General features: G+C 36.8%; 1 protein-coding gene across 2 annotated transcripts in view; it reads left to right on the top strand.

Moving 5' to 3' along the window:
* LOC124636241 (1-phosphatidylinositol 4,5-bisphosphate phosphodiesterase) overlaps positions 1 to 22,756 on the top strand; it is an 87,935-nt gene that overhangs the window by 17,054 nt on the left and 48,125 nt on the right. For both annotated transcript variants that reach the window (XM_047172228.1, XM_047172230.1), the window contains exons 2-3: positions 13,825 to 13,941; positions 16,595 to 16,708. In XM_047172228.1, the coding sequence (XP_047028184.1) occupies positions 13,885 to 13,941; positions 16,595 to 16,708 (171 nt within the window). In that variant the 5' untranslated portion in view covers positions 13,825 to 13,884. The remainder of the gene's footprint in view (positions 1 to 13,824; positions 13,942 to 16,594; positions 16,709 to 22,756) is intronic.

Below are 22,756 nucleotides of genomic sequence, written 5' to 3'. Positions count from 1 at the left end.
AGGTACTTACACCAGGCACTATAATTTAAACTAAATTGAATGATATAAGGTTACAAAAAATCTTTCCAACATAATTCTTGAGAAACTTCGACTTTATCCTTCAACAATTATGAACAGGAAAGGCCTCATCTTCGGAGTGTCAATGGCAAAGATTAGTATTCCGTAAGGCGGGAACCTTCATACAAACATGCAAGGAATCTGCATCTAAATGCATCGCGGGTGCAGTGATCAGTTTGACGTATGGCTGCGAAACCCTCTTGAAGGCCAGAAAAACATTATGCATTAAAAGTAACGATGCACCAAGTTGGTCTGAAGTATTGATCCAATTTTTCCTTCTGGTAACTGCTTGGGAACATTACTAAAATACCCGCGAAATTGCAACCTTTGTACTTCCGAACAAATTACTTGCAGTGGATTCGCACCGAAGCTAATACATATTTTCTAGAGCTCATCACCTCCCGAGGTTTTTCCCAAGTACCTACGTTGGGGTCGGAATTTCAGTCAAACCGAATGTAGCTGAGTTCCAGTGTTTAACAAGGAGAAACGGTCTATCTGACCTCCTCAACCCAGTAACCCGTCATTAGAGGTCTCAGTTTACTAAATCAATGCGTAAATTAAAAGATTTATTTACTACACAGTTCACACAATAGTCGTTAAATTGGGTAGTTAACAATCATTGTCAGTTACACTAGTTTGCTTGTTCCAGATATTATAATGAACTTGTTAATTTGCATATGTGACTTGCCTTGAAACCTTTTGGTTCTCGTTACAAATTGTGCGTAAAGAATTCAATGTTTTTTTCTTCTCAAGAAAAATTTAATTAATATTAAACTTCCTCGATAAATGAGCTATCGGACACAGTACCTAAGTAACTATTCTTTAAATCGTTCTAATTGTTCCAGAGATTAGCGTGCAAAAGAAAAGCAAACTCTTTAGCTGTATAATATTGGTAAAGATTCAAACTACTACAGATATATTTACATGTAGAATAGTGGTTGTTTAGTATAATTCTATTAAAAACCGAAAGTGAAGGTTATAGTCGAACTGTTTGTGTTAAATGATTTATGTCTCATTGTAAACGCGATCTGGTGCGTGAAGTCGTAAATTTTCATGAGATGCTTAAGCTGCTGTATGGTGATTTTGACGGTAGTTTTTTTTTCTGAAATTTAATGTTTGCTAGTCATTGCATTGCTAGCTGACCTATAGGTAGATGAAATTTGTGTTTATTATTATCTTAACCGTGAAATTATTGCACCAAAAATACATACGTATTGTTAAGAAATAAGCCAATTCCATAAAGTATTTGACATTACAGATACTTATAACCTGATGCGTTAGTGAGGCATTTAACTAATTACAAAAACACACATACCCCATCTTGAAAGAATGAAACTACAAGAGTTGGTCTTCTTTGATCGATGTGACTTCGCGATATATAAACGCAGTCGTTGTTTTGTAGAAACTTTATGTGATACCAATTTTCTTTGATCCTACTTTTATAGGAAGATTTTGCTCGCGGCTTCTCATTTAAACTAATTTTTATTACTCAAACACAGGAAACGCATCTATTCGTTATAGTTTATAGTTAAGAAAACTAATTAATTGTTTACGGAGTGTTGAAATGTAGCGTTTGCTGTTACAAAATATATAGAAGATCTTCATTTCATATAAACGTATGATGTTATATCTCACGAAAATGCATGAACCATCTTTCGTTAGAAAACAAGTCTTACCAAAGGGTATTGTGATGCCCAGGTAACTGTAAAGAGGAGGACACATAGGTCGTTCCATGTAAAACGCTTATAGATCATCTGCATCTGGTCAGGCTGGAAGCCGATCCCAGCTAAGGAAACGTAAATTATGAATTTCCTCCATTCATCTATTCCCACCTTAAGCCATAATAATAATAATGGCGTCCACGGCCGATCAGCCAGCTGCGCAGAACCTATTATAGTGCCCAAGCATTTGCGCAGATACAGGTGCACTCCCTATTCCTTCACTATCATAACCCGATGGGACGGCAATCCGACACGACGAGACACGAAAGAGATCAGGATCCTTAAGCCATATCATATAAACCATTAATAAAACCATCCTTGGTCTTATTCTAATCTTATATCCATTCACACTTAGAACTGGACCTGACCTAATTAATTTCCGATACGTTCGTAATTAATTACTACTGGAACTACGGCTGATAGTGTTGATATTATCAATGACCCCGATGGGAATTAATTAATAAATATGAGCATACATACATTTACGTTAAGATTAGGAATGTTAATAGATTGCTTGCCTGGTCTCCTCCACGGAAGAGCTTTTGGGATATCTACAACAAACAATTGTAATCCTGTTTAGATACTTATATTTATTTCATGTATCGAGGAATATATACTGTACCCGATAAATATATGAAAAATATGATTTTTAATTATTATCTCTTTTTGTTACAGGTAATTTTCCAAAAAGGCTGGATGGGCTTTCTTAAATTACGTCTTGTGCCTAAGCGGTAAATATATCTTTCCTTAGGCGAAGGAATTTTCAGAAAAGGAATGACGGTAACCGCTATTTGGTACTTACCTTTTTTTCTACATATACTTACCTTTTTTTCTCCATATAAAAAGTAAAAGGTATTCGACAAAACCAAATTTTTCAATATCACGTTAGTTGTCACATTATGTCAAGTGAAAGCAGATTGTGAGTGACATCCAAATATCTCTTTTCTATTTTTTTTGATTCACTGACAATCCACCAAAGGAAGATTATATAAATTAAATAAAAGGTGGTTTAGCAGCTTTTCACATTAATTTGCATATAATGGATGTGAATAGCAGAAAATGTCTCAAAAACGGGTTGATGACGATTTGACAAAAAACCTGTACTTATAAACTGCATTGTTGATAAGGGTGTAAACGGCATTTTTTTGAGTAACAAAGAAAACTAATCAATAAACAAAAACAGTTTACCTGTGACTATAATCGAGATAAAATCTGCGTTAATAGAAACAGCTTGAACAATGTCTCCGACAGGTGCAGAAACGACTTAAAATTCTGTCTCGATTTAAAATCGATACCTGTTACATTATTCGAGTGGAGATTGAATCGATTCATTCGTTGAGTTTGAAAGGTACTTTGTGCCTTATTGAATGGCGCGAAATAAATTGTAACCCACTTGAGTTCATTTTGGTCCGCCATTTTTTATTAGAGGTTGAATAGAATGTTAAGGGAGAATTGTTTTTGTGTAATGTGGCAATTGTATTGGTTTTGAATGAAAAATATATTCTTAATTCCCTTTAGCTGAAAAGAAAGCATTTTGCACTTAAATATTTTTTACTTGCATTATTATATTTACAAATAAAAGTAGTAATTATTACAGGCTACGCGGGGTTACTGGGCCCCTGTTCAGACCTTTGAGCATCCCGACTGAACTGGCTTCTTTTTTTTCTGCTTTGCTGTTCAGTCACAATAGTTTAGTAAGATCTTATACAACTGAACTGCATTTTAGGACGGCCCCTCTCCATTCATTCCGTTTCTCAGGTAAAAAAAAAACTACGAAAACATTCGCATGCGATTGACATTCTGGCTATAAAATATTGAATTCTCACACATTTACGTGACCTAAAATAATATATCTGTAGGTTAAAATGGTATACACAAACGGCATATAAAAAAAGCTTATATTCGAGCCTGAACTTTTTATACGGCTGAAATAAACCGTGCATAAAGAGTAACGAGCGAAGGGAAAAAATGAAAAAAGCACGTTTTTACCCAGTTTCAGCCATTCCGAGGCGCGTTGTTGCGAAATCAGTTTTGTGTCATACAGCGGCTTTTGTGAGTTATGGCCCGTCCCCCGACTCTTCGGAATAACACTTTTGAATTTGTTAAGGAAAATATTTTTGATAAAAATCATTTATTCTGAAATGTTACACTGTAAGAAAACTGGTACAAAAAGTGTACCACCATTATATTTTTCTTTTCGTAACAGAAAATCTTTGCCCCATTCTAAGAATTGCTCCTGTGTTGTAAATAGTCGTAATAGAAACAAAATAATATGCTTGCTTGTAGACAGGTCCTTTCAGAAACTTATTTATCAATTTCTTCTAGCTCCCATCGCTTTTCAGAACTTCCGTTACCACAAAAGGCTTTTCCAAAACAAATCAACATACGCACAAACAATCTTGTTCCTGTCAACCACGTTATAACATTTCGGCAGGTAAACAAACGTATGTGCCTGTGACGTACCGATTTGACACGCCATTGATGAAGTCCCGACTGGACGCGTGACGAACCGTGACGAGTTGTTGGTCAGTCAGGTGGAATTACTTTTCGTCTGGTGGTGAAGCGGGTTTAATTTTGGAGCCTGTGATAAAAAGATATTTTTTTTACGGGATAAAAATATATTTTTAGAGGCAATTTATTCTTGTTTACCGGTTATTGCAAATTGGAGCAGACTTTATTAGATACTTTTTTTATTGCTCAGGCACCAAGTATTTTTACAAATCTCTGTAGGGCCCGTCAAGGCATTGTAACAGTCACTATGGTAGCATCTGGCAAAGACAGTTTAATATATGTACCAAGCTGGCATTTTGTACCTGAAACCATGAATATAGGAGCATTTATAAAACATTTAAAATATCAAAAATCCATCCTCCGAGCCTTTTTTCCCAACTATGTTGGGGTACGCTTTTAAAATATCAAAAATCTGAACATAGAAAAATTCTCACCTGTTTCCTTAGGACGAAACAGAGATTATCCGTAATCAGTTTTCCTCAATATATCTCCTAAAAACTCCGTAACTAATATTTGAATACACCTTAATCGATACGCAAGTATTCCTGTTCAATGACGTAGATTGCTGACGTCAGAGCTGTGTACCTATATACATAAGGTCCTATGTAACAATTTCCTAGTTGATGTGTATGACGTACCTATGTGCTGTTGACAGTGGGTTACCTATACGACCAAGTGAAGTAGATGGGAGGCTTGTGAATGAATCCTGTGTAGCTGAGAGCGCATTGCAAACTTTTAGTCGGCCGATAGTTTGATCGGACCATGGAGAACAAAATGAGAACGGACTCATTAATCAGTATCGAGATGAATAGTACTGTCCACATAACAACGATCAGGTATCCAGTCGGTATCAAATTGAATAAAAAAATTGATAGTTTAGGATTTCCGAACAAAAAAAAAAAAAAAAAACCTTTGCAGACTCCATAAATGGGGTACATAACACAGAAATATTGTTTCGGTCCTGATGATTTTTTCGTGTAGTTCCTGAGTTTAGCGCCATGAAGTAAACATAATATGAGTGTAGATAGATGACCGGTTGAAGAGTCAACTAAATGCCATCATACACCAAACACATCGATGCCGATGTCCAATTAACCCCTAAAAATAAATCCATCAGCCTTGCGCACGAGTTGTTAATAAGTAAATCCAATTACGGTGGCCCTACATGTGCGGCCCGGGCCCCAGGGTGGGCCCAACGCGTCATAATACTGTAATAGCATTAACAAGGCCGGCTTCAGTAATACCATTGTGGAAATTAGATTTGAAAGGCTTTTTAAAAATATGTTTGGCTTTGAGACTTTGTGGATGTAGTAAAGTTATCGGTTCAGCTGAATTTTAGTTTTCTTTGATTAGGTTAACTTTCTCTTTGCCAATCATCGGACCTAACTATTTGTTTACCTAGTCGTATCACAGAAGATCGTTTTTTATTCTCGTACAGTGTATGTGTTCATCAGTCTTGTTAATTACAAAACAAATGACGGTATAATAACTTATCAATTTTCCTTTCTGAATTTGAGTCTAGATAAATGGTAATAGCTGTAAGGGACTTAACTTACTAGGCCAAAAGGTCTACCTCAGGTGCTCAGGTGGGTACCTATCAAATTAATAATATTAGTTGGTACTAAGGACTTAGGCATAAATATCACAGGCTTTATGCTAAACTTCCCTAGGGCTCCAAGCTACTGTCCCAAGTTAAACCAGGTCACATCGTAAATAAATCAGCTGCAGCGCTTGATAGTTTACGACTAGCTCCTGTATGCAAAGCGCTGTAGCTGCTACATGATATAGTGGGAGTTTTTAACGAGGATTTTTTAAATAATGTTCGGGTTTAGGAGCTCGTGGGTAAGTAAAGACCGTGAGTCAATCGATTAAGGTAAAGGAATGCTTCGCGTGATCGGTTCCTCAAGGGACAGTTTTGGCCAAAGGGTGTCGTATATCGGAGGTTCCGAGGATGGCTACGCGACACCTCGCAGCGTAACACGACGCCGTCACTTCGTGTGCATTAGTTTTAAGTAGTTTATATAAAATATGTATTAGTATAAATAAATTGGTGACCTATGTTCCTCGGTGTTTCGGAAAACACGTTAGGTTTATTGTACTCCGGCTGTCTTTTTATTGTAAGCCAGACAATCTGTTAACCACTTTACCAAGGTATCGTATTACCGGGGTGACTGGGTAGGCTGGTAAGATAGGCAGTCGCTCCATGTAAAGTATTGGTACTCTGCATCCGATTAGGCAGATTCACTATTTAAATTCGACGAAGAGAAGCCAGCAAGCTAACTGACCCCTCAAACTAAATCATAAACAGATAAAAAGCTGTCTATTAAGTATTTGGTTCTTATCCTTATCGTAATGTTACAAATGAAATGAGAAAGTTAATTTGTTCGTCTGTCACTTCAAATGGGTGAACCCATTTAAACATCATTTCTTATAGAGATAGAACCATAGTTTTTATCAATGTGCATACAGAAATTCTACGTAGACATGACATGGCTATTGAGTATTCAATATTTTTAGGGACCTGGGCAATAGCTAGTAAAATACAAAATTACTTTACTGTAAGAAAATGCCTGTAGTTACAGTGCTGCTTCGTGCATGTTTCCTATCGATCTTAGTTCAAGCCTGATTTATTGCCTCGGGTCAAAGTCTTCCGTGAATTGCCCGACAATGAACTATGGTGGAAAAACTGCTGTAATAAATTGTAGCTGAATCAATTTTCTATAGTTGGCCAAAGGAAAATAGAGGTCCAATCAAAGGTGTGTTGTTTAGAGTAAGCCAATTGTTTGTATTTTCTATGTTCATCTAGTTTCACAAAAAAACGAATTGTTTATTCGAACTTTTGTTTTTTTCCTCCTCCGTTTTGGGAAGTCGGTTATTAAAATAAGGTCTGCTAGATATCCTCGCATCTTTCTTAGAAGACACCGTGGCTACGGACTTACTACATGGTCTTACCAATCTTACTCCCATGGTAATTCACAAAGTTCAATAACCAGCTCATAACAATATCTAATGTACATTAACAAGTAAAAATATCTAAGAAAACGTCACGTGTCCACTCGATATATTTCTCTGTCCCATTTACCAGCCATTGTTGTATCCATTATGAGAACAAAAGCGACAATTTGATCCCGCAACAAAACGTTATTCTAGCTTTAAGTGGTAACTTCTGTAAAGGCCCTTTGTAACAATACGCGTTAATTAGTAAGAAAGTCAAGTGTAGCCATGGAGTAAGGAAAGATGGGCAGAGATGCCAATGGTGCAGGTAGGTCAGGTGCCTCCTTCTAGGTCAAATTCGTGTGGTGGCCATGACCAAAACGATCAGTAACGAGGCGTTCGGATTCTTTGAGTCATTTGTCAACAATTTTTGGTATAACAAAAAATCGCCAGGTCTAAAGAATTTGTACAAGGGCGAAAACAATAACGTTCGTCGTCCTACGCTCACCCGCATTTTGGCACGCTACTTTCTTTCCGTTATGGCACCTCCGCTAGTCATTTTGTTCTTCGTGAGCCCTTGTTGCCCTTTCTACTTCTTTCTTTTGTCACTGACGCCTACGTCATAGATTAAGTAGGTACGTTAGTAATTCAATCAGGTAGAAAATTATGTATTTTTTTATATTTTGAAAACTTGATGTACTCATTGCTGTGATGTTGAGATTAGACTCGGAGTTATGTATACGCCTACAATACACGTAAAAATGGCAACTAGGATTTTAAGAACATTTATTTGAACTAAAATAAAAATATTACTCTCTTTCTGTCTTAATAAAATAGAAAAAAAAAAACATGAACACTTCGATCGTAAGACAGAATTAAATAATATAAAATTATAATAGGTCACTAGTCACAGGTCGCTTTCAACTAGCTTTTAAATATCCCATTTAAATTAGTTGTTGTTTATCATAAAAATCTCAAAACGAATATCATTTTAAAATGTAACAAAAATCTCTCAATGCTTATTTATTCATTTATTCGTATTAACATTGAAATAATTCAAAAATAATTGTGCGACATCGAACGAATTGTGAAAACAACAACAATTATTTTTTTTTTTATTAAACAATTATTTTTCACACAATTATCACTAATGAGTTTTTCATCTTAAAATCTTGTTCCCATTTTCGTTTGCAAAATACAGCTTAGAGACTCATGAATAAATATAACAATTGAAATTCATACAACACATGATCTTCGCCACGTGTATCATTCTACCGAGAAAGAAAACCAGTTAAGAAATTCAAATATGCCTCTGAACAACGCATAATCCTTTTTATAATATTTCCATGAAACTTGGGCCTAGCAAAAAATCGCCTTTTGTTACGTATGGAAGCGTAAAGGTGAATTGGACAATACACTTCACCCTTTCAGAGACGTCATTGGTAGAAAAAAGGTATAATACCCTCTGAATATATTCACAAACGTGCGAGTACCACGTGCCTCACGTAGGCCGGACACGCGTAGGCAGAATACTGTTTCGTAATGTAATGGCGTTTGTGTTTGTTGGTCTGTGCGCGTGTTGTGTATAGGTCTTCACTTTGAAGTGATGTTTTTTGTAAAGGGTCCGTTTGGCTTCACCATTTGCGCAAAGGTATTGTTTAACAGATTCGTGATTGGAGTGTCAAATGTAGGAACTGTTTAACTAGGCTGTGGGTTTCAGAAGCATTCACAAAACAGCTCAGTGTCTAGAAGTTGACGGTGTTACACCGCTTTGCTCGAGAGGGCACGTAAAGCCAGCGTCCTCGAATGCTACTCAGTAGCAGTCGTTACAATTTCACGTCAGAGGCTGTCAAGCAGATTTGAGAAAACTCTGACACTTGATAGATGATAAGGTTGACTCCCTCATTAGGTTCTATCTTTTTGAAACTTACGTTTTGGAATTTTACTTCACAAAAGTTGATATTTAACACGAACCACCAATCTTCTATAGATAGAGCTTCATAGAAAACTATAAAACTACAACAGTCGTCTCTGTAGGCACTTAGGCTACACTATACAAGGTTGAACTTCATTTTGAACTCTCAAAAACCACATAAAAGACTCGCAGACTCCCAACCGCCGATCTCTACAGTCCCAACTAAGTTGTCTAAGTGAACTAAGTTCATTACATCGATGGTCGCTGTCCGCATCCATTAGCGACTGAGTTGCGGTAACTTGCCACTTAGGCCCGCTGTCCGCTAGACCGCACGTAATCGACAATTGACGATTGCTTGCGTCTTGCGCTGACAGTATCAAAACTGTCCAGTGAGCTGGATTTTGGGAGTACTTTTATGACTGTACATTCTTTAAAAGACGCTCTGTGGTTATTGAGTTTTATTATCATGACAATAGAAAAAATACTGATAGATATACTCCTCTTACTATCACGGTTCACGAGATACACCCTGGTGGCAGACGAACAGCGAAGTCTTAGTAATAGGGTTCTGGTTTACCCATCGGATGCGGAATCCTAAAATCAATATCGTAATTAGATTAACAGAATTATAGTTGTCGTTTCAACCGAAAGACGTCAACTCCTGGACTAGGGAGTAAGGTAAACTGCGGAGGGCAAGGTGGACCACACTACTCGATCTTCAGCATCCCGCAATCACTGCTTCTCAGCTACATTGGCCATTTCGTCCGTCCATCTTTTGGTGGCACTGGAATCAAATAGATACATAGTATTTATTGATCTTGTAGAAAGCTTAGTCTCCAAGCAGCAAAATATTTATAAAGTTTTTAAATAACGGACTTTGCCTAACTGATAAGAGTATTCGCTAACGATGCACCATTACGTGCGTATGCGCTTTGATCTGTGCTGACCCCGCTATCTGGTAGATAACCTTACTGATATCAGTTAACAGTAAGTTGTATGTGTGGTTACATCTTATCTAGTGAAAGTGTGAAGGTGAAGATTTAATAGTGTTAATTGAACGGTTTGTTACATAAATTAATGACCTCTTCATAGTAGGCTTACATTTTTAAAGTATGTATGTTCCTCCTTGATTTTGATCACGTATCCGGCAGTTTATCTGAATTTTAAATCCGCAAGCATCTTAATACTTTATTAAACTTGAACTCTAGATTAAAATCGATATCCTCCAAAAGCTCATAATTTACGAAAACTTTCGTATCTTTAAAATATTCCAGACCATTAAAACGGTAATTTATCCTTATGAAAGTGCCAAAAACCTTTCAACTTTTAATCCAAGCAACGTGTTCCAGCCTTATAAATTACTTTGCAATTTCAAGCACGTTTTGGACCACTTCTACAAACGTGGGCGGTATTTTAATTTTGAATAATTGAAGTAAACAAGTGCTTTTAGGAAACCATAGAAATATGACGAAACTTCAGCCCCGTGGGTTACTGAAACCATTTATTTTCATCATAAACTTGGGTATTAGACAAAGGAGTAGGCCGACTGATGTATGTTGACTATTGTAAATCAAATAAATGGCTTTTGGGCAGTACTAAGTCGAAATCAATTTATAGTTCAGTAACTGTTTTCTGCGGATTCTCCTGCGTCCCAAGGATACAACTTTTCGCTCCCGGATAAAACGTAGCCTATGATTTTTCTCAAGATCTGGAGACTATACCAACTTCGTCATAACTACTACTTCTTTAATTCTGTTCACTAGTTTTATCGTCAAAACGCGACAGACAGACAGACTTAAAAATTACAGCATTTATAAAAGTGAATTCATTTGTGTTTCTATCTGAACCTAATTTAGTCTGAATTCCAGACAGTCGAGACGACGACGGCACAAACAGTTAAAAGATCATAAATTAATATTCGAATTTCGGTATCCAAGGAAAATCTTCCATGAAATCTAATAACTCCACAATTTCAAGAATCCTCGAAACTTTTAAGCTCGCCAAACTTTCGAAATACTTTTCATATTACGTAAAAATTCAACCGTAGGAGCGAAACCTCTTGAATTTCCTCAATTTTTCCCTCTTTCCCCGTTTAGGGGCTCAAGTCCGTCGTCCCGAGCTTAGGAGGTCAGCACCCGACCTCTGGGACCCCAGATAAGATAGTTAACGATCCTTGTGGAAAGCAATATGGATAATTGGGAGTGACAAGAAATAGTGGGCACGGATTTTGAGTAAGTTGCCTTTGACACGCTATACTTGGGTTGGTTGTTTGTGCTGTATTCAACCTAGATTGTGGTTTTTGAACTTGATGTTTTTAGGTGTAAGGGAACGGTTTTGATTTTCATCAGTTAGTTAACGAGGAGATATACTTTCTGAGTACCTATCTATAGTAATGGACAGAGAAGTTGAACATTAATATTAACTGTTTTATCATGACGAGTCTGCTTTGGATGGGTAGACCAAATACTTGAAATACACATATAAACTATCCATGTGATCAATTATAAATAAGTAAACATTTGACATTTGTGTCTCAATTTCTGCCATACCCTTAAGGCTATGAAGCTTCATTTCCCCATACGAATCAATCCACCTTTCGATCCCGTGATTGCTTGATTGCACACCACATTGGACCAAACATTTGTATTGGCAACAAACATTTGTTTGGCGCTGTTTGTGCACGAGATTTGTGTACCTGCACGGATGACCGGTTCTGTGAGGGCATTTTGTTTCATCCTGGTGGAATTAAATAGTTTTGTTGGTAGTGAAACTAATTATTTTTGCTCTCAGTGTTGTTTTATTCAGCACTTCAAAAACATAAACTGAAAGTTCTTATCTTACCTACTTCATTTACCTAATCAATACATAACTGTAATGAGCGCTTTGATCCAATCGCTGGCTATGGCATGCTAAGACAGACCCCAGATACGAGATGCAATATGTGAAAGAAACATATAAATAAAATAAAAACAAACAAAAACGTGCTTTAAGTAATTTAATCAGGCTTAAATAGCCTAGCTATAATTTAATGATGAAAGAAAACCTTTAGTTACAAAATCATAATTTAAATTGTTGGCGATCTAATCGATCAGCTTGAGATGTTAGTTGTGAAACAAAAGATGATGTTTATTGATGACAAAGTATATGGTGAGAAAAGGCTAACTGTAAAATGAAAACCCTATATTTTTGCACGATAGCGCAAAAGAAATCCACAATCCAGCTAAACAACTCAAAGAACTACCAGTTTCACTTATCTACTTACTCAATAAGGCTCCAAGGCTATCTGAAACACCACTTAAGTCTATGAAATCCACGCTGGATTGATCTCTGAGCCTCTGAGCTCTGTGACTGGCCGATCCGAAGCGTTGATTGACGATTGAGGTCAGGAGTTCAAATTCGTTGAACTATTGTGGCGATCTGAGAAGATTAGCTAATCTGTAGTGTGCTACTGTATGGGATCGGGTTATTGAAAGAAGTTTGCTAGTTTTATGATGTTGGCTTTTAAATTGTTTTGGTCAATATAAGGTCTGCTTTTTACCATGCTTGAAAATCTTCATATAAAGTCCCGGATTTTCAGAAATCAAACATGGGACTGAAGCCCTTTTGAGTCAACTTTAATGATATGATGACACAGGCTGGTATTATTATTGTCGTGGTAATTATATTAGCACACAGCTTGAGCAGTTTCCAAAAAGCACATAACTATCCTCCACACAAGTATCCTCTGACTACAGTGACTACGTATACTAAAAACCCGCCGAAATAGGTCAGAGATAATTTATCAAGTGACAACGGCAAGGTCCTCGGGCAAAGCCGACAAAAACATTATGAGATAACATCACACTAACTCTCTGGAAGGAGTGAATAGTTATCTAGTTTTGGTGCTAGTTCAGCCTTTTCATAGCTTGTAAGATTTAATTTGCATTCTTTTAGTGACTGCATTTGCGTACTCTTTGAATTGTCCAGATTTTGAGATTAAACTAATTCTACGTTGTACCTTATTTTTCGATAAGGAAACATGATAGCCTTGCGGCTTTTTGCCCGTTCTCGTCCATTAGAGTCAGATTTTGTTTATTGACGAGCTCATATTGCGAAAATAGTTTTCCGCTTGCTTCTCTCGGTGCAATAAACAAAAGATGTTAGGTCAGGTATGTAGAATAACCTTATTGCTAATAATCAACCTACAATAACTATCAAAACCAATACAGCCACACCCCAAGATAGGCACGGCACAAACTCTCAGATACATCAATTAACATCCTATTACGCATAAATTAATTGGTTCCCATCACAGTTGTCATTCGCAGTCATGCTAATCAGCTCTCTATATTGATATAGGTCCAACTATGTCCACGGCACCTCCTGTGTCAACATGAAGTGAATCAATATGTATGTGATTACGTATTGCTTGAGTGAGTGTCTGTCCATGCGTTTATTGTTTAAATAAGGAAATTTGTCTTGTCTAAACTGTAGATGCCGTTGTTGGAAAGGGAGAAACTGTGTTCTCGGGTAGAGGATAATATTTACTACAATATCCTGATTTAATCGATTTCTCGTTAATGTATCAGGCTTCTGGTGAATCAAAAAAGAGCCACATTAACGTTCCATTTAAAGGACGCAAAAATTCGTCGTATGGAGAGTATACTTTTGTCAAATTAGTCATGGTTGTTTTTCTTTTGTCCCCAGGGCGCCAAGAATGTCCTCCTGCTGAATTTCCGAGTGCGCAGGCGTTGATAAGCTAGCACCATGACCAAGAAGTTTGAGTTCAACTGGCAGATCCCTGTGCCTGACTTGTTGCTACAGGTAAATATTTCATTTAACCTTCTTACATAAGAGGAAATATGATAATGATAGATAACTGACGCATTAGAGTTTCTATTGTCAAGCTATCGTCTTTTCTCAAGGTTCACTCGGTGGAAAACATGAACGTAAAAACTCTGTCAGGTCAGAAAGCGCCTCCTCTTGATGACCTATGATTTGTCTTACCAAAGCATGTAAAAAATAAACAGAGAATCGTTAGTAAAGGTCGGTAAAGAATGCGAAATAATCCTCCTCAACCAATAGACACTACACACAAACAGATTACAAGCACAAAATAAAACAGTTCACTGTAAAACCCGATTTGTTACAGTTCATTCGAGCTAGATCAAAGATAATGTAATCAGTGAAGAAAGCCCGAGTCGATCGAGTTACGTGAGGTGCCGAACGCGACGTAAATCAGACTCGATCGCACATGCTTACCCGACATATGGGTGGGGTGCCAATGTTAGCATTTTGCGATGGAATAACTATTTTTTTAAGGGGGAAATGTTTCAAATTGAGAGACCATTTGTGGGTTCAGCAAGAAGGAATATCAGGCTTTTACTGTCTGAAATTCACTTTTGTTTCTTCTGGCGCCCTCTGTTACTGGAGCCACGGTAAATCTTTCGAACAATCCCGCAGCCCCCTGCAGGTCATGAGACCTATAAATGGTACATAGATGAATCTTATCTGTTACAGAGTTGCTCCTTTAAAAGCAAAATCACAACAATTTCAAAACGCCGTCTGCAAAAATTCAGACTTATCCCGTTTCATAAAACTCAGCAGCAACAATGACAGTTGTAACTCTCCCCGCTATCAGTCGAGCCCACTCTAATCCCAGTTACCGAGCTGGTGAGTCGTAATCTGCTCACCTCGACTCCGGGTCGGCTACACAAATATCACGGCTTACTGTCGGCTCCATTTGATTTGTACACGGAGAGCTAGCATTTTATTGTATTCCCGTTCATTCTTCTTTGATGTGAAGACATTTAGGGATGTGAAACTCTCGGACTTCATCCATATGATAATCAATAAACAGAAAACTGTCTGATTTCAAAACCAAGGCCAATAAGGGGACCATGACTTTTTCTGCCTTCACCAGGAGTAGCTACACAGTTAGATTTAACGCCGTCTGCGAAAATTCAGACTCATCCCATTTCATAAAACTCAGCAGTAACAATGACAGTTGTAACTCTCTCCCCGCTATCAGTAGACCCCACTCTAATCCCAGTTACCGAAGTACTGTGAGCTGGTGAGTCGTAATCTGCTCACCGACTCCGGGTAGGCTACACAAATATCACGGCTTACTGTCGGCTCCATTTGATTTGTACAAAGATTTCTAGCATTTTATTGTAGTCTTGTTTGGGTTGGCGTTTATTCTTCTTTGATGTGAGGATATTTATGAGTATGACAGTGTTGCACTCTATCTATGTATAAGATAAGTCAATATACAGAAAACTGTGTGATTAAGCAAATCACTAGTATACACAACTGAATCCAGTAAGACGGAAAGGTGATTTCAACATAGGTACAGTATAGATAGTTGTGAAAATGCTAGGCAGAAAAGACTGAAAATCAGATAAAGGACTGTGTAAAAGGTCTCCAGCATCAATAGGTACACCGTGAAATCCGGCGCCGTATTGAAATAAGGACCTAAGGACTGAGAATTATAAAAAAACATGAATCCAATAAAACACAATTGACATCTTACTTCGCCAGCTCATATGAACTCCAGTCCAGTTTAAAGTCGCTACTAATTGCAACAAACACGGTTTACGACATACAAACAATTTAGCCGGCAATACAGACCCACGCTGCGCCTTACCAATGACAGTCTTCATATTGACACGAGTCGATAGGGACAATAAACACCAACTTTATGGGGAGTTTATCGGTAACCACGGCCTTAATTGGCTGTTATAAGCTACTTTTGAAGGGTACTCAATAAAATGTTGAATAAAAATTTTATGTGCGAACGTTTCATTTTTCTACTTCGGTTTTAGGAAACTGCCGTTCGGCAGTAAAATGTATTCTCATTTTCAGTGCCTACTTTCTGTCAGACACTGTTACTTATTGCAACTGTGTCTAATACCGCTAAAACAACTAAGCCTAATACCGCTTTACGATAGTTGCCGCCTCTGCTCTTTGGAAGCTGTAATTTTCTGAAGCTTCCTAATTCTCTGAATCTTTACTCCTAGTTGCTTGGCCTATAAGAACTTAAAGGTACATTATTATCCCAAAAGGGTAAATGAACTCTTCTTCCACAGAAAAGAGTCGTATATTGACGTTTATATATCCTTAGTGCTTAGTAGCATTTACGCCCAGAGACCACCAAAGCGAAGCATTTTAGAATTTAGACCCGAAATGTTTGAATAATGAAATTCCATAATTAACTGATTGATTACTGAAATGATTAATTAATTCTAAACTAGTTAACATGCCTTATGTTAATTTAAATCGATTTCAATATTCATATTTGTTATGTAAACCCCTATGTTCTCCACGTGATATTCTTACGACGCATATTTTTCTCCTACCTTGTCTTTTGTTTTACCATGTTTTTATGTATATGCGCTTGTCCTTTATGTGTCCTATATGCGTTATAAACGCGAATAAATACTTTGGTTATATGTTAATTGATCTCCTCATCTCTCAGGGTGCGACCTTCGACCGCTGGACGGAGGAGAAGGACAACACGGAGTTTGAACAGAACTGCCTGTTCAAAGTCGACGAGTATGGCTTCTTCATCTACTGGAAGAGCGATGGCAAGGTTAGTTCTTAAGCTTATAAAGTAATAGGATTAGATATTAAAAGAACATTTAGAGGTCGGAATGTGGGTGTCGTGATGAAACTTATGCTTGTTTATTTAAATTTAAGTAGATAAGGACGTAAATATAAAAAAACTTTTTTCCAAAAAAATTAAACCGACTTCCAAAAACACTAAAACGCAAAAAAACAACTGAATATGTAAAATACCTCGTATTTGGGCTTATATTCTTTGTATTGATGAGAACTTTCTACTTATATGGATAGTGACAAGTATTTGTATCACTGAAAAGCTGTAAATAAAAAACTTTTTTACAAAAAACTTAAACCGACTTCCAAAAACACTAAAAAGCAAAAAAAAACTAATTTTAGGTGCATCGGCCTAGAAGTCGGTGTCTAATGGATGTTACTAAGTTAATTTTGCCACCGACTTCTAGGCCGATGCACCTAAAATTAGTATTTTTTTTGCTTTTTAGTGTTTTTGGAAGTCGGTTTAATTTTTTTGTAAAAAAGTTTTTTATTTACAGCTTTTTACATATTCTGTTATCGAGTTCCCTCGACCCTCTCTGGTGTCCATCATCAGGTCAGCTCCGAACCTTCACTGTTGCAAAGGTCTAGTCAATTCAAATAATATAAGCCGAAACACGAGGTAGTTTACATATTCAGTTGTCGAGTTCCCTCGACCCTCTCTGGTCTCCATCATCAGGTCAGCTCCAAACCTTCACTGTTGAATAGTGCTTTCAGGCATACGCCTGAGTGTCAAGTTTTTACCTTATGTATGCCTACAACTTTCGAAGGTTGCCCTCGATTTCTCAGGGTTTCCATCATCAGATCCTGACCTGATGACTATGGGACCAACTGGCAGCTATTCCGCGTCGAACAAAAAAAGAATCACGTAAATCGGTCCATAAACCTCGGAGTAATCGATGTACATACATAAAAAAAAAAAAAAAAAACATACCGGCCGAATTGAGAACCTCCTCCTTTTTGGGAAGTCGGTTAAAAATAGTTTTTAACTTTACTTTCATTTATATTATTAGCCTTTCTATGCCTTAACAACATAATCAATAAGTACACAATTGATTTATATCTAGGATTCCATTAGATTCTTATAAACAAAATCGTCGTCATAAGCTACGATTACACGAGGCTTGATTTGTAGACACAAGGTTTAACACACCGTATTTTGTAAGGATTATTACCGGACCATGAAATCCCCATTTACCAAGCCACCTCATTCTAGCCTTTGCGGGGATTAAATAAGCCAGTACAACGTTTAAAGCTATTGTAGATCCATTGTATCTCTTTGACGATGCTACAGCTTTGACTGAACTCTCAGTGATGTCAGGCTGAAATTCCAGTTGGTCCGTGTTTAAGCAAGCCTGCTCAATAGACTGTGAGATTCAGGAAATGTGTTACCAACTTTGAGGTAAAGAGGAGTCTGTAACGTGTTAATCCCAATGCTGAAGTTTTAATTGATTTGCGAATAGTTGTTGGACGTCGGATGCCGGAAGTTGAAAAGTTGTAACAACATTACTTGGAGCGCCTTTTATCCCTGTTAGCGGATTTTTGGGAATTGAAGTTGTTTTATTTTTTGATTATTTTTTTTAGTTAGGAATGGTTTTAACTGCTTTTTAAACGGTTTTATTTAGCTCACCCCGTTTGTTTTATTATTTATTCATTCTTGGGTCAAATTTGGAAATTGAAATTTCAGTGCCTTCCTGTTGTCAGATTGATCTGAAATTTGGTACACACCTTTAATTCCGATGACAATACAATATAGTAATATCAATAACATTGTAAATCCAAGATGGCCGCCGGTACAAAATGGCGGATTACATATTTTTCCACAACCCCCTCAATATGGGTATCAAATGAAAGGGCTACTCAAGTAGAATACTGTCGCAACCCCAACGGGGCCCAACAGGGCCAAGGCCTGCCTGGGCTGCGGGATTGTCCTAAAGAGTTACCGTGGTCGTGGTACATAAAAGGCCTACGACGAAAAAGAACGGTTTTTAGTCAGTAAGAGTCTGGCACTCCCTCACAGCTGCTGACCCATATATAGAATGAGGAATATTCGGTAGGCATTTTCATTAAATACTAAAAACTAGAAAATAAAAAATCGGTAAAAAAAATTTTTTAGTTAAACGGTTTTACTTTATGTGCACTGAAAACTAGAAAATAAAAAAAACTGTTAAGTCCTTACCTATAAACCTACGTAGGTGGTCCCGGTCATATTAGACTAAAATAAAAACGTGGGGCCCTCTGAAATCCTACCTATGGCAAAGCATATCTTTATACTTTGGTAGATCATGAGCTCGGCGTGCGCTGGTGAAGCCGCTACGGCTGATTATTGATTGTCAAAATCTCCAGTTACGATTATAGTAAGTCGATGCAATCCACACCTATTATACCTCTAGAAGAAAGTACTACAGCAATAGTTAGGTAATGGGCCCCACGTTTTTATTTTAGTCTAATATGACCGGGACCACCTACGTAGGTTTATAGGTAAGGACTTAACAGTTTTTTTTTATTTTCTAGTTTTTTTGTAATAAACATAAAAGGGTTTGGAAATAACAATTAGCCCATACATTGTTTTGCTTGAAATGCAAAAATAGACCACCTCTTTTTCATCAAAGTTCAACAACCTTACCCTTGAAACTTTATACACCTTCTACCCCAAATCAAAGGCCACATTGATACGACATTTACTAGGCATACGTAATCAGAAACCGCCCAACTTAGCATACCTGTCAACCCCTGACATAGGTTTACCACTAAGGTTCCAGAACTTTCCATACTAATTTTCTCTCCATATTGAATGTGACGGAATGACAAATTTGAAGCCTGAAGTCTATCATGTGTCAGCATTACCTAGGGGATCGACTTTGAGGTTTATTATGCCCTGGAACTAGATTTAGGTCGTGAGAGTTTAGGAATGAGAAAACGGATAAAAGATCTGTCGATTTGGTTCAGGAATGAAATGATGCGAGTATGTTTTTTCTTTTGCATGTAAATATATAAAGTGGTAAATTTTGTGTGTTGGACGTTGTAGGAGGTAATCTGCGTCTACTGAAACAATTTTGAAAAAAAAAGTAACCAACAGAAAACTGCGTTATTTGTGAGTGCCAGGCGAGAATGAATAGATTTTCAGATACCTATCAGGACGATAAAATATAAAAAGAAAATTGCTTTCCCCCAAATTCAAACCCTAATATCATTGCTGGACATCAGCCAAAATGTCTCTGATATAGAAAAGATAGAAAAATACTTGATCAACTCCTTTAGTCAAGGCCAAAGGAATTGTTAGGAGAAGATCCCTGTAGACCCTGAGACCTTGATAAGTATTAGCTGGTTAATGTATTAAGATTTTCTTCGGCTAGTACTATGTGAACATCGCGAGGGAAATCTTCCGTTCTGTATTCGATTACTAAGTAAATGGTATTGGCAATATTATATTGATTAGGTAGTATGTTAACTTTAGGACTATTTGACAATATATCTACATATAAATAAAACTACTTTTACGGATTTTATCGCGTTATATTAATATTATTTAATCCCGACGTTTCGGATCCTTTACAGCATCCATGGTAAAGGATGGCTGTAAAGGATCCGAAACGTCGGGATTAAATAATATTAATGTAACGCGATAAAATCCGTAAAAGTAGTTTTATTTAAATGTCTAATATTCGCGTAAGTGTCAGAAATCAATATATATCTACATAGATTGGCAACCACTTTTCTTTCGATGTAGACTCTTTTAATCTGTTGTGAAATATATTGGTAGTTTTTGTTTTTCGGATATAAGTAAGATTCTACTTTTTAATGTGACCTATCAGTATGTATGTATATTGCTAGCACTTGCATTTCAATCTATGCAGTGATGTTCTGGATGTTATATAAAGAAAAATTTGCTTAGTTCTACCTTTACCTTTTCAAAAAAATTGGTGGATGTTTTCATAGCTATGTAAATGTTTAAAATGAAATAATTCAGTTATTAGACGGACCTCTAAATTCAAACTCACATAGCGATCAAAAACCATCTCTCAAACAAGTGCATCTGTGGTCTAGTCCCATAAACAAGAATTACCAATAGTGGAAAATCCTTCTCCGTGTGAGAGGAGGCCTGTGCCCAGCAGTGGGGCGATGAAAAGGCTGTAACAGTAACCAATAGTGGAAAGTCACTGTCATGTTTTAGCAAAAAAAAAAACTAACAATCAGATTATTCCAGGCTACGCAGTTGTCATCAAACGTATATTTACAAACGTTGTTAATAAGAGCCTCAATTTGCAATGATTACAAAATAATTAATACCGGCGTGTGGTTACGCACGGTATTAATTAAACGCATTCAGTATAATTTTAGACTGGCAATGTGTTTGAATGGCTTTCGTTAAATTATGAAGTGTTTCGTATTTGTTTTTTTGGCCTTTTATTTATGGAACTGACATTACTGGTTTGTTTTTTAATGCCAGTTGCATTATCTTAACAAGACTTTGGGCTGGACCTGAATCTTGAGTCCTATGAGCCTTGTATCTGGGGATCTATTCAAAATGAGTGACTTTCCCTAGTCTACCTTTCAGGACTTTAACATGGTTTTAGATTTAGATTAACCAACAATGAAATATTGACTCTGACGGGAAAAAACTGAAACGTTTTAGATGAAATTAAGTAAATATTGCTTTAGTAAATATTATTGGAACATTAGAAATAGATTTTTAGGTAATTAAATTATTTACAAAAGTCATTGATCCCATGTCCTATAAAAAATTACATTATTTTTATAATTTACAGTTAGCTGAAAACAACATTATTTATTCGACACACATTAAATGTAGAAAAACAGATGAATGCGACGGCTTCCATATTTTCCTACCATCATAAGTTCTTGACACATTTACGAGACATTTTATGAAGTGTTAATGATGTAATAAGTACTTTACGTTCAGTAAAATTGTATTTCTGAATACCTGTAACGAATTGTTCTGGGAACATTGGACAGTAATCTATTCACGCATAATAAAAATTGTCGTAGGAGTCTTCGGGTTCTTTATTACTATAACAAATGACTTAATGTATCTCAACGGGTCATTTATTTTATTGATATTACTAGCTTCTGCCAGCGGTTTCACCCGCATCCCGTGGGAACCTCTGCACGAACCCGGTTCTCGAGATTAGCGCGTTCAAACAAACAAACAAACTCTTCAGCTTTATAATATTAGTATAGATTTGGTTACTTTAATTGTTGATATATTTATAACAAATTCGTAAATTATATTACAAAAATATACATAAGGTCTATAGATACCTCACGAGTTACCGCGGCCCTGGTCCATAAAAGGCCTACGACGGAACATGATGGATTTTTAGTCAGTAAAAGTCTGACACTCCCTCACCGCTGCTAACCCACAGCGGGAGGGATCGTTTGATGATTTTTGCCATCACTAAAAAAGGGGTCATATGATGATTTTTACCATGTGAAAAAAGGTCAATACTTCACTTATGGTACTTGTCACAGTGGATAAATCAGTCAAAAAAAATGAGAGCTGATTTAAAAGTGAAAGAAACAATAGGCAGCCTCATTTCCAATTTGATGAATTCAAAATATTTTTAGCTGTCTGTTACCTGACAGTCATCGGAAATTAAATCAGAACTGTCAAAGAGACACCGAGGGACTTAATTTTATTTGAAAAAGGACTTACGGAGTTAATGGATGTAAAATAAAGCAGTCGAGATTCTTGCTTTTAATATTTCAATTCCGAAGTTAAATAATATTTGCATTTTGAGCTGAGAAGAATTACCACTTAATAATTAAGCGTCACTTCTTAGCCGCAATCAGTTTTAATTAGTCCTTTTCTAAACGTTTAAATCATTAACAGCTAGTATGCCGCTAATTATAGAACAATTTATTTGCAAAAAAAAAGTAAATAATTTGATTTGAATAGAAAATCTGTTGTGTCTCGCGTATATCTGCGCTCCGACTCACAACAACTTATGTTGTTTCATAAAACAAGGAAGTGAGCTAACGACATAAGCCAATAATTAACAAA

Source organism: Helicoverpa zea, chromosome 14 (assembly GCF_022581195.2).
Source record: "Helicoverpa zea isolate HzStark_Cry1AcR chromosome 14, ilHelZeax1.1, whole genome shotgun sequence".
Classification (NCBI taxonomy): Eukaryota; Metazoa; Arthropoda; class Insecta; order Lepidoptera; family Noctuidae; genus Helicoverpa; species Helicoverpa zea.
This window is presented reverse-complemented; position numbering and strand designations above follow the sequence as displayed.